This window comes from Podarcis erhardii (assembly GCF_964252035.2).
Source record: "Podarcis erhardii genome assembly, chromosome: 5".
NCBI lineage: Eukaryota > Metazoa > Chordata > Lepidosauria > Squamata > Lacertidae > Podarcis > Podarcis erhardii.
The window spans coordinates 15,212,721-15,226,042 of NC_138509.1; the positions used below are offsets into that span (position 1 = coordinate 15,212,721).

Below are 13,322 nucleotides of genomic sequence, written 5' to 3' on the forward strand. Positions count from 1 at the left end.
GAATCACTGCTGTTTGTGTAAGGCGTCAGTTCCCAGCCAATCCTGCTTATTTTTGCCAGCCGGCCCAAATCAAACCAACCTTCAGCACCTACGTGGCTTGAGGCCCAGCTATTTGAAAGACTGCCTCTCCCAGTCCCTACCAACCTGTTGCTTAAGATCTGCAGGAAGGCCCTGCTTTCACTTCCAGGAGAAGTTGTAGTTTGCAAGGTAACAGTGCAGAGAAGGGCCTCCTTTGTTGTGGCACCCTGGATGTGGAATTTCCTTCCCCTGGAGGTCTGAGCATTCCCTCTGCTGTTTTTAGACAGCAAGACAAATCTTTTTATTCGGGTCTCTGGAGACGCTGATTTATGTGACATGTTTTTGCTGTTGGATTTCTGTTATATAATATTGTTCATTTTAATACTTTAATATTGTACTGATGTGTCATATTTTTATGAACTGTTGCTCACCACCCTGAGAACCCTTGGGTTGAAGGGCGGGTTATAAATCTGATTAATAATAAAACAAGAAAGAAAGCATGTAGGGGTAACGTTCCAGAGAATTGTAAAGGAGAGGGGAGGGGGTGCATTTTTCACCTCTAGCACCAAAATTACTTTTGGCCAGCTAGAATAGAATGCTACACTTTCGAAAGCAGGGTGGACCTTGTAGGAGGTTCACTGAATGACAATGGAATCGTTTGGCAACCAGCTTCCTGCAGACATAATTAACAAAATTATCACCTAATAAATCATCCGTGGAAAAATACGAGGAAAAATAATTCAATTTATAATGCAGTGACTTTGGAAGATGCAAACATGATTCCAGGAGATTCGAAAGTTAAGAGATGGCAACCCTTTCCTTCCATTTGTTGTCTGTTTGGGTAGCTTTAGCCCAAGGAGCATCAGTAAGTTATCATTAAAGTTAGGGCACCAGTGTTTAATCAACTAACTGATTAAAAGCATTTTGATAAATTAAAAATATGCCCTGAATATCTAACCTTTTTTTTTTTTTTTTTTTTTTTTAAAAAGACATACATTAGAGTGGTTTCTGAACGTCTTGGAAGCCGAACGCTGAAAAGTGAATGCTTCCGTTTTCGGATGCACCTCAGAAGTTGAACGGCTTCTGAGACGCGTTTCTCAATTTTCACCATAGACTTTGCTGACAGCCCTTTGATCCTCGGTTTTCAAACGTTTCAGAAGTCGAATGGTCTTCTGGAACGGATTACGTTCGAAAACCGAGGTTCTACTGTACAGTGGTACCTTGGTTTACGAACTTAATCCGTTCCGAAAGTACGTTCATAAACCAAGGCGTGCTTTCCCATAGCAGAAGGACTCAATTTACAAATGGAACACACTCAACAGGAAGCGAAACATGTTCCTATTCCAAGGCAAAGTTCACAAACCAAAACACCTACTTCTGGGTTTGCAGCATTCTTAATCCAAGTTGTTCATAAACTAAGCTGTTCTTAAACCAAGGTACCACCGTACTTACAAGAACTGTAGATGACAGCCAGCATCTTAAAAAGAAGCACACTCTCTCTACCATAAAATAGGACACATGTCTGTCCTAAAATAGTATTGTTAGGAGATTGTTGGTCTTTTAAGATGCTATGGGACTTTTTACCAATTTATTCTATAAAGCAGGCTAGCATAGGTGCCTCTCCGTTTTGTTGGTAAGTGTCCCAAACGTGTGGAAGAAATAAATACTGTGGAAACGAACGATTTCTACATCTCTACTAAAATGGCCAAATGAGTGATGGAGGCTGAAGCTACCTTGCTAGTAGTGTTTCAGCTTACGTTTCTTTTAGCCTTTCTGATAGCCTCTTTTTTCCTGGGAATGCCCAGCCAAAAAAAGATAGATGTTCAAAGTCTGCATTGTCTTCTCCTATGGTTTTAAGGAAACCTTGTCTGCTGGCTGTGAGACTGGCAGTAAGTTCAGCAGTCCCATTAAAATTTGGAAGGCATGAAGAGAAGCAATAGCAACCCAGAGATGCTGAGCAGTTGAGACATAACTTCTGGCAAAGACCAAGATAAGATATTACACAGGAGCCCAAAGGCTCAATCAGAAGACAGATAATTCCCATACTAATACAAAGATAAATGTGGAAGGAGATAAGGAGGAAAAATAAGGATATACAGATCCAAGAAAGTACTTGAAAGAAACCTAATTTTAATATGAAAGAGAGAGGGTGGTATCATTTGTGCCACCCAAAATCTACTCCTGCCTACCACCAGTTAAGAAGTTGAGCTAAAAAGCAAGGGGGGGGGACAGATTCTTTAATTTTTAGGCAACAAACCTTATTAAGCCCCCCGCAAATTAGAGTTCCAATGTACCTCCGATCTCACCATGCCAAATCTCCCACCCCAACAAGCAGAATTCTATTTACTATGCTACATTGGCCACCCTCCTAAAACTTCCAAGAAAGGAGAATTCAAAACTTCCTCAAACAACTTGTTCTGATATCTCCGCCACATCTCCCAGCGCAATGTGTTGCCTGGGAAGTGTTTTTGCAGAGGGGGAGGTTTGATACCAAGTAGGGGAGGGAATGAAGATTACTATTTTACCCTACAAACAACTCCTGGAACCATGACAACCCAGCCTTCTCTTCAGCAGCTGTGAGATCATTCCAAGGCACAACTATTCAAAGCCAGAGCTGGGAAAACAGCAAACTGTGTCTCCTATCAAAAGGGACTCAATAGCAGGTCCTGTGCCCTTCCCTCATGACTCCAGGTTCACACGGGAAAAATGGAGTCACCCCATGCAGAAAGCATGGGGCACAAACGCTGGCTTAGCATACTGGCATGCAAAAGTCCATTGATGTTGCTTTGCGAAGGGAGAAACTGGGGGCACGAAACTGAAGGATGTCAGGAGCCAGAGTTTCCCAAGCTGTTCTCAAAAATTCTCTGCTTCTGAATCCATCTTAAATGCAGTTTGGACACTCTAAACTCAAGGAAGAGGCTCCGTGCAAACTTTCAAGGTTGGGAAATGGATTCCTGCCTATGAAATACTCCTCCTACTTACAGAAGCACTGGTCTCTAAAATTGCATGTTATGAGTTTGGGTTATTGCTGCTTTCTGATTCCAGGTTCCACTTCACCCTCAGTACCCATGAATGCTGGTGGGCAGAGGATTGGATTTTGACCAAGGTGGAGCTCACTTTGGGCCAGTTACCATCTCTCAGCATAATTTTTCTCACAGGATTCTTGATGCGATTACAAAAATTGTGAGGAGGGAACTCTGAGCTACTTGAAGGAAGGGGGGGGGTGAACACAGATAGCATTATAGAACTGTAGTGTTGGAAGGGACACTGAGGGTCACCTAGTTCAACCCCCAGCAATGCAGGAATCTCAACTAAAGCATCCATGATGGATGGCCATCCAACCTCTGCCTCCAAGGAAGGAGAGTCCTGCAAGAGTTCTCACTGTCAGGAAGCTCTCCTGACCAGAGACAACCTTGGAAGGCCTAGCATGACATGGCCAAGCCATTGGGCACTGTGGGCTCCTAGAGAAGTCTTCTCCTTCTGGCTCCAGCTCACATTTCAATAGGGGTGGGTGAGGAAGTAGCAAAGAGATTCCCTTTCTAGCCCTGCTTTCTAATCCAGAAAGAAAAGAATGCTTCCAACATGTTGTGCTGTGTACACACTACTTGCCAGATCCACAATTAAGAAGGGCAACCTCACAGCTGGCAAGGTTAATTATTTTAACCTGCCATTGTGACAAGAGGGTAGCCAAGGGATATTTGGGCCTTTCCCAAATGTCCAGAGATTATTCCCACCACCACTGTCTGGATATTACTCATATTCCCACGCCCATTTGGAGAACTGAACACACAAAAACCATATACTTATTTATATGCGCTGTTGTCTCAATATTACAAGATTAATTACACAGGGTCAGGAGGCACCCAACATTAAAATAAAAAAAACATTAAAGGGTTAAGGGAAGACAGTCTCTCCCCTCTTCTCAAACCCACAAAACAGAATGTAGTAAAAATAATCTCCATTTGGATGGTGGCCAGCAAGAGAGTGCTCATGATGAATGCGAGAGTGAACTGGTTGCAAATCATGCTTTAGTGAAGTTATGCACAAAAAGAAGAATTTATCCTCCCTGACTTATTTGCAAACAATGCACTTGGCTTTTGAGCTGCCTTTACTAGCCATAGCTCCTTTCACACCCCCTTCTTGTCCTTCCACAGAGATGGGTAGATTATGGTCCACTGGTTGATCACATGCCAATCTACAGCAATCATCATCATCTCTAAAGAATACCCTAAAGTGGGGAAGAGGGTCTTGTGGCCCTCTAGTTGATTTCAGACTCCAGCCCCCATCAGCCTGTGCAACAGACAGGGTCAATGAAAGCTATAGTCTGGCAAAATCTGGAGAGCTACAGGTTGCCCATCCCTACCCTAAAGCTAGGTATTATTTGCAGCCTGTTAATTGGAATGAGAAGAGCGTACATTTGCAGCTCTCCTAGCTGAACTCATCAGAAAAGATCGATCTATTGGTGCAGCCAACCCTTCATCTGAGTGGATTGTGGGGTTTTTTTTGCAGTGTTTTAATTTGCATGAACAGTTCAAAAATTACTTCACTGATATATACAGAGGTGAACACAGTGACTCAGTGATGCTTACTCCAATAGGAGATTCGTATTTTCCTCGTTTTCATGATGAAGACTTAAGTGAAAGGTATCTCTGCAGTTTAGAGTGCAAATTCATAACTGTTGTGTAAAATTGCTATATCGCATTGTATATTCAGAACTATTGCATATATACATGGGCTATTTATGTCTTCTTATATGTTAAAAGGGGGAGCTGGAGCGAACTGGTTTATGTGCTGCTATCCATTTTTATCATTATTTGTGACTGTCAGGACTGGGCTCTGAGCGGCAGTCTCCATTAAGCCAGGAACCAGTAGCTGTGGGCTGAAACCAACATTCAGAACTAAAAAGAAAACCCGGCTTGAAGGACAAAACCAGGAAGCAGAAGAAAATGGCAAGCCGAAAGTCAGGACCTAAGATAGTCAAAGGATACAGAACGCACCAGGGCAAAGAAAGAGCTTTGTTGCTCAAGCAAGGGTTAACTGGAACTGGAATTTTATCATCTTTCTGGTCCAAGAGGGTCAAATGGCAAGTCTGGGTGCTGGATGAGTGACCTGGAATCCTGGGCAATCACATTGTACTTCTGAGAGACTCCAAGTGCTTCAAAAACACAACATGGCAAGCATAAATCTTACAGCTTTTCTCATGCTGGGGGTGGGGTGGGGGGACGCCACTGCAGCAATTGCACACCCACCCCTCACAAGCTTTAATTTTGAGGGGCGAGGAGAGAAGGGGACTGTGACCTCACAGTTCTAAAGGTGCAACACGAGGTAAGGGGCAAGGCAGTTGTGGGCGCGGGGGGGGGGCTGACAATCACTCTTTTTTGGTAGTAAACTGCCAAAGTCAACCACAATTTGAGGACTCCTGACCACAAGAGTTTTTCCAATTTGAATATAAGTATTAATTATGTGATGCAAAGAAAAAATGGGGAAAGGAAAAACTGTAATACCCCAAGGGTATTTTGTCAAATGAGTTCCCAGAGCAAAAAAATGTGTTGAATCCTTAGATGTTGTTCTTATATTTTCAACATCTCACCACTTTACGGTTCAATGTTTACGGTGCAAAGCCAGATTAACCATTCTGCAAAGTACTCTGTGCACTACGATCCAAAGTGACAGGGGCCCAACTTTTACCCCACAACAGCAATGGCAACCAGCTGAGCAATATATCACGTTTCTAGACTCAGAAAAATTAAGGAAATTGGTAGCTTGGCCGGTATAATAGAAATTGATGATTGTATTCAACATTAAAACTAAGGAAAATACTCCGTCGGCACAATGATTTTTCCTTCATTTTTTTTTTATTTATTATTTACAGAGGTTGAAAGACCTCTGTGCCATTATGTTCAGTAAATCTAAAATTCAGAACCACTTCTATCACACACTGGACTGATGCCCCATTCAAGAGCACACACGAAGGTTGAAGAGGCATGAAGCCCAATACCAGAGTCAAAGCTTCCTAGTTAACGTGGTTCAATTATACTCAGCTTCAGTCCATTTAAGTTTCTCATTTGGTTTCCCAAGGCATCATACCTGGACCTGTTGCCTGCACTAAGTTCTTCCTAAAAGGTAAAGGGACCCCTGACCATCAGGTCCAGTCATGGCCGACTCTGGGCTTGCAGCACTCATCTCGCTTTATTGGCCGAGGGAGCCGGCGTACAGCTTCCGGATCATGTGTCCAGCATGACTAAGCCGCTTCTGGCAAACCAGAGCAGCGCACGGAAACGCTGCTTACCTTCCCGCCTATTTATCTACTTGCACTTCATGCTTTCGAACTGCTAGGTTGGCAGGAGCAGGAACCGAGCAACGGGAGCTCACCCTGTCGCGGGGATTCGAACCGCCGACCTTCTGATCAGCAAGTCCTAGACTCTGTGGTTTAACCCACAGCGCCACCCGTGTCCCTGCCCAAGTTCTTCCTAGGCAAGCATTAAATGTCAGCGCTAGCTTAATAAAACAAATTTACATTTTCCCAGGAAGAGATAAAGCATCAGCTCAAGGCTAGCTCGCCTACGGCATTAAGGAATTAACATGACGGTGGCAATGCTTGATGGTGGAACCCTGTGGAACGCCTTCCCGTCAGGTGTCAAGGAGATGTGTAACTATATAACATTTAGAAGACATCTGAAGGCAGCCCTGTACAGAAAAGCTTTTTAATGTGTAATGCTCTATTACGTTTTTATATATGCCGGAAGCTGTTCAGAGTGGCTCAGGAAACCCAGTCAGATGGGCAGGGTACAAATGTTGTTGTTGTTGTTAAACTAAAAGGTTACAAATAAAACAGTGCCATCCCTCAAAATCAGCATGCCCCACACATTACAATCCTGCAATTGGGGCAAGAGGAAAGAAGAAGAAGAAGAGGAGTTTGGATTTGATATCCCGCCTTTCACTCCCCTTCAGGAGTCTCAAAGCGGCTAACATTCTCCTTTCCCTTCCTCCCCCACAACAAACACTCTGTGAGGTGAGTGGGGCTGAGAGACTTCAAAGAAGTGTGACTGGCCCAAGGTCACCCAGCAGCTGCATGTGGAGGAGCGGAGACACGAACCCGGTTCCCCAGATTACGAGTCTACCGCTCTTAACCACTACACCACACTGGCTCTCAAAGAGGGGGAGAGATCGCATATCTAGAGAGAAAACAACTTGGATGTCCTCTTCCATTTGTAAAGTTGGCTGGCATGACTGCAGCCCCATGCAGCGTCCCCTCGTCCCCTCTGAAAAACCTAGTATACAATTCATGCAGTGTAGTGTGTTCCTCTCCCTCTGGCTCCACATCACTGGCTACTGTTGGCAAGCAGGCATGGCACTGGCGTAAAAATGCCAGGCCTTCAGGTAAATTGCATTTGGTATTTCAGAGGGGGAAATGAGCCTGCTGCTTCTAGTGGTAGCCCTTTTTTTCTAGGAACACTTTATTGCAGACATAAACGAGGTTGGGTGTGACTTAAAGTGATCTTCTTCAGAAGTACAATCCTGCCAACTTAGCTTTCCAAAGCAACAGAGGAAATCCAAACTGGGGCTTTCTTTTCCCTTGCTTAAAAGAGAGAGAGAGGTCGCTTTACCACACACACCCCCGCCTTCCCCAATGGTGCACCACAAAGAGACTGACATGATGGGCAGCTTTCCACAAAGCTGTGGAACAAGCAACAATCCTAATGCTGTTTGGCAGATTCAGTAAATAACATGGTTTTGTCCCCAAAACCGAACTTTATTTTTTCCTCTCTTTTTTCCCCCAGTTCAAGTTGAGGTTTGTTCCCACGATCCCACCACTTGTTGCAGCCCTTCAGCGAACCCTCCAAGCGAACAATTATCCTGCTCCCTGTTCCTTGGGGTGACAGGAAATAAACCTGCTCACAGGATGATAACCATGGAAACACAGGCCCAGAGTGAGTGGAGCTCTCCAGCAACAGACAAAGGAACTTGCAGAGTAGAAATAAAAGACAATCAGCTCTCCCCATTTACAGAAGCTAATGGTCAAAGGGGCAGGGAACTGGCAGCTTAAGAGCTCTGCATCTGAGACTTCTGGATCTTCTGAATGCAAGACTTCAAATGAATGCTCAGGGAGAGGAGCCATGGAATGGATGTGGGGTGAGTCCCAAGAGTTCAGTGGAGGATGAGTATATTAGGCAACAAGTCCCCTGTTCAACAATTTGGACTGTGCAGCAATGGATGCATACATAGGGAATGGCTCGCTGGTGTGGTTCTTTTACAGCACATCACCTTTGTTGGGGAGCAGGTTTGTAAACTGCCTATTTGGCGGCAAAAGCAGGATTCCCAAACCCATGGCATTCAAAGCATTGAGTGGGGTGTGGAAGAGTGTGTCTGTTGCATCTGCAGGGCTATGCTTAATTCTTTCCTTGTCTGACATTTTCTTCTACAACTGTCCACTTACTCATCTGCTTTTCCCCACTTTATTTTAATGAAGCTTCTACCTGCCTTTACATTTTGGAAAATGCCTTAGGAACGCACAAAACAGTGAAACGCACACAATAACCAAACTAAAGGGGGGGGGAGCAGATAAAACAGATTTAGATTAAAATGCTTAGGACAGAAAGCTTAGGCTGCCAGAACTAATGCTTGACAGGGAAGAAAATATATTTTTGCACTGTGGTGGAAAGCCTTTGGGGAGGAGGCAAGAGGGTTCCACAACTTCGGTGCAGCCATAAAGAAGACACTTTCTCATGTCCCAATCATTAAATGCAACTCAGATGGTGGTGGGACAGAAATAAGAGCCTCTCTAGAAATTCTTAACGAGGGAACTGGGTTCATATGGAAGAAGTCTTTCAAGAGTCATAATGGCCAGTCTGAATTGGAGCTGGTATAGTTCTCTGAACAAGGAAGTTGCATGGTGAAAACAACTGGATTCAGACAGCTCTTCTGAGCCAGCAGAGGTTTCCAGACACTTCTCAAAATTCGGTCTCCCCAGCCCTATTGAAGATCTCTACAGCTTCCAACTAGGGTTACTGGGAAATGCAGTTTCCCCAGTGCTGCTGGCGCTTATTAGCAGCCCTGGGAAATGTAGTTTCCCTCAATATTCCTGGCTAGTGACTCACAACCATGGCTACATGAGAGGCACCAGAGAAGGGAGCCAGGAGAGAGGTACCTTCCTCTGGCTCAGTCTCATATCTGCACCACCAGAGCAGGAAGACTGATAAGCCAGTAGGTGGAAGGCAGGAGGAGATTTGCAGGAGAAGTTTGCACCATTGCTAGTACAAAGTCCTCACCACATGTTAGTGAGAAATCAGACTAGATCTTTGGGTTGTAACCTAAAGAGCAAGCAGCTATGAACTTCCAAAGCAGGGTGACAGTAAGGTCTCCCAAGCATATGACAGCACAGCCCTTTACGGCCTTTGAAAATTATCTACTCATTTGCTCATCATGTCATACAAAAGAGTCCAAAGGCAAAAGTAAAGATACAAATATAAATAGGAGGGCAGGTGGGCGGGGGGGGGGGGGGAGGAATCACATATGAGATTAAAAACACAAGCAGCAAAGCACCAAACATGATCACACACAACTTCATAGAACAATAAAAAAACCCCACATTCCCCAACATCAGCATGATCACCATCAAATTAATTAATTAAAAGATGCCCGACAAAGCTGTGCGGGAAAATCAATCAAATGTCTGGGAGAAGAGGAAATTATTTTCCTGAAGCCAGAAATATATGCAAGCCAGACTCCAAAGTTCCCTGCTTCGTAGTTCCAGAATTAGTTTGCTGTTGTTGTTTTTTTAAAAAGGGAAAAACACTGAGTTAGCTGAGAGAGGCATGTGTGGGGAATTAAGAGATGGAAGCACCATGACCAGGAAAAGGAACCACGTCAGATCCCTGCGCCTGAACTAACTTTTTTACAGGGAGTCTGAGGAACAGAGGCAAAATTATGGTGGGATTAAATTCTAGGCCAGGGGCTCTCCGGCAGCAGTCTGCCATATTCATTCAGGTTGGTGGCTGAAAATGGGAGACAGCACTTCCATCACACTAAATATTCATATTGATTTTAGCTGCACTTTTACTGGTTCTTTTATTTCTTATGTTGCATCTTATAGCATTACAATTTAAATTCCATGGAATACAATAAGGTACAAGATGCAATAAACAACAGGATCAATGAAATTACAATTAAGACTCATACAGCATCTAGCACAGCACACGACAGTGAATCACTACAATGGGTGGATAGGGTAGTGGGAAAATCATCAAGTGGTCCACCAATATCCTCAGAAATTTTCAAGTGGCCCATGGCACAAAAAACCAACAACATTGGAAACCAATGGTTGATGGTCACACCATTTTTTTTTAAAAAGGGATCCAGTGGAGATACTGGAACTTGCAGGCCAGTTAGCTTAAACATAAGTTCTAGCTATACTGATAAAAAGCGGTAAGAGATAAAATAGCCAAGCATACAGAAGAACAAGCCTTGCTGAAGCAGAGCCAGAAGGTCAAGTTGTGTGCGGCAGCTGTGAAAAAGCCCAGTTCCATGCTAGGGATAAATAGGAAAGGAACTGAAAATAGGACTGCCAATATCATGATGTCATTATAGGAATGTATGGTGTGATCACACTTGGGAGTACAGTGTACAGTTCTGGCCACCTCAACAAGGACACAGTATAGTTGAAAAAGGTTCAGAAATGGGCAACCAAAATGATCAATGGGAAGGAAAAGCTTCACCCTTTAGGACTTTTTCGTTTGGAGGAAAGGCAAGTAATTATGCATGGCATGGGGGGATAGGATAGAAGTTTTCCTTCCTCTCTCACAATACCACAACTCAGGGCAGCTGACTGCTGGAAGATTTGGGGCAGAAGAAAGGAAGTACGTCTTCAAACAAACTGTGGAACTAACTCCCACAAGAGGCTATGGTGGCCATTTACTTGAGTGACTTTAAAAGGGAATTAGACAAATCCATGGAGGAGAAGGCTACTAGACCTGATGTTCTACCTCCTATGTTCTACCTCCACTGTTGCAGGCAATATACTTCTGGATTCCAGTTGCTAGAAACTACAGGCAGGTGTCTGTTCAGCCCCTGTAAGAACAGGATGCTGGTCCAGACAGGCCTCTAACTAGATCCAGCAGGCTCTTCTTAAGTCCTTATGGAAATGGGTAAGGAGCTGTGCTGGGCACTGGAATGCCATTTCCATAGAGCAGAAGCCTTGGACTTATGAGGCTTCAGCAGGGATGCCCAACACCATTCTAAGTTTCCGTTTGCTAGGATGAAGTTCGGAGACCCTCTTCTAGGAAAACGCTATTCATTTCAGAGATAGCGCACGTGCATGCACAAGGACAGGGGCTCTATAAACAGTGGTCAGTCATACAGCTAAATGAAACCTCCATATTTCAGGGGCAGTATACCTCTGAATATCACCTACTAGGGAGGGAAGAGGAAGTATGTGACCTTCATGCTTTGCTTTTTCTGGCTAGCTGCGCTTTGGTCTGTTCCAGCAAGCAGTTCTCATTCATGTAATGGATCCCTTCATTGAATATACCCTAGAGCAGAGCTAACCAAGTAAGCAGTCAGGGACAAGCCAAAGGGAGTGCAACCACTTTGTAATGGCAACCACTCTCTTCTGCTTGGGTGTGGAGGAGTTGAGGAGACAGGTCAGGGGATGGGCTGATAGTGGTGAAATGCACTTTCTCTGAGGAAATGTATTTCGAAGAGGAGGACAGAGGTAACTGCCCCTCACCCTGAGGTAGGCTACCCAAAATGTTTCTCCAGCACAAGTTATCGCTCTCTACCCACCTGGCTCTGGCCCCCACAAAATGGCTTGCTCACCATTTGCAAGGAGAGAAAATTCCAACAAGCTTCCTGTCCCTGCTGAGCTAAAGAATTTGAAGACTTTTCTGCCATGCTACTTACCGATATTTGGGTGTTTTAATAATCGGCAAATTCGAGCCTCACGTTCCAGTTTCTGGTGATCTAAGAGTAGGAGAAAATAAAATAAAGAGTTAGTTGGCAACTTCTGCTCCAGGGCCCTCGCTCTGATCCAAACAAAAAACCAGACAGACACACCAACAAACGGAATGTGGCGGATGTCTGAGAGCAGCCTTCTCTTTCCCAGAACATGCCTTCCTCCGGGATGGCAAGCAACCCTGACAATATTTATATTGAAGGTCGGCAGAGATAGCGTTAACATGCAGATGACATGGTACTTTTCTATGCGAAAGGAATTGCTTTAGACGGCCCGTTCTTTCATTGTGTGAGACTTTCAGTAGTTATACACGAGACCTGAGTATCTTTTCTAAGGCATATATACTTAAATGTGTGTTTAGGTATTTTTCTTTAAAATTCAAATTATTCTGGGTTCAGAATAAGCAGTTGAATGAACATTTTGTCAAGGCCAGACCAAGACATTTTGGCACCTGAGGCAAACCCCAAAATGGCAGCCCCTCCTCCCACCAGGGAAGAAGGGATGAGTGCCAAAGATCGACATCAGGAACAAGGTGTGTGGGGGGGGGGAGATCAACATTAGGATCTGTTGCCCCTCGGGAAGCTGCAGCCTGAGGCAGTCACCTCACCTGGTCTCATGTGTGGGGCAGCCCTTCTTTTTGTTGATTTGTATAATTTGGGTGTAGAACTAAGTTTCCTTGGTGCAAAACATGAACAGAACTTGATATCAGGGGAAATTATTGCTTTGTTTTTGTTATGTATTCTGTGTTTTTATATTGTAATTTATTGTTGTGAACGGCCTTAAGATCTGCAGATGAAGGGTGGTATACAAATTTAAAGAGTAAAACTAAGACTAAGAATAAAAGATATTGGGAAACGGTTTACAGAAGAGAGTAGGATAACGAGTCTAGTCTCAAAAGCCAAAGAATTCACCCTTAACCTGTTTCTAGAACAGATACACAGAAGGTTAGGCTGGGCAATCTAAACCCACAATCGTAATGTGGAATGGCTTGGAGGTGGGGACACAGAAGTGCTGCCAGTTATCTTTATATCCTAAGGAGGACATTCATCGCAACAGAAAAGCAACGTCAGTTCCAACAGGGTTGTCATCTGGACTAGAAAGAAAAAGCATCAAGGCAGCAGCTTCTCCATAACCCTGAAAAATCAGACATGATGTGTGTATGGGAAGGGGGAGGTTAGGGAGGGAGAAGATGCCAGAGGGCCCTTTCTAGTCACCAAGGATCAGACAGAGAAGTGATTTGTCAACTCAGTGATCACGTCCCTTCTCTAACAGCAGCAAAAGGGAGAAGATCATCAAGCAAGGTGAAAACAAGGCTTGAAAGTCAACAAGGAAGACTGGAGTTTTTTTAAAAGCA

At 44.1% G+C, this 13,322-nt stretch overlaps 1 protein-coding gene across 19 annotated transcripts in view; it reads right to left on the reverse strand.

Annotated features, from left to right (window-relative positions):
* Positions 1–13,322, reverse strand: part of CAMK2G (calcium/calmodulin dependent protein kinase II gamma) — a 161,630-nt gene that overhangs the window by 85,397 nt on the left and 62,911 nt on the right. For all 19 annotated transcript variants that reach the window (XM_081864311.1, XM_081864314.1, XM_081864316.1 and 16 more), the window contains exon 3: positions 11,917–11,976. In XM_081864311.1, coding sequence (XP_081720437.1) covers positions 11,917–11,976 — 60 coding nt within the window. The remainder of the gene's footprint in view (positions 1–11,916; positions 11,977–13,322) is intronic.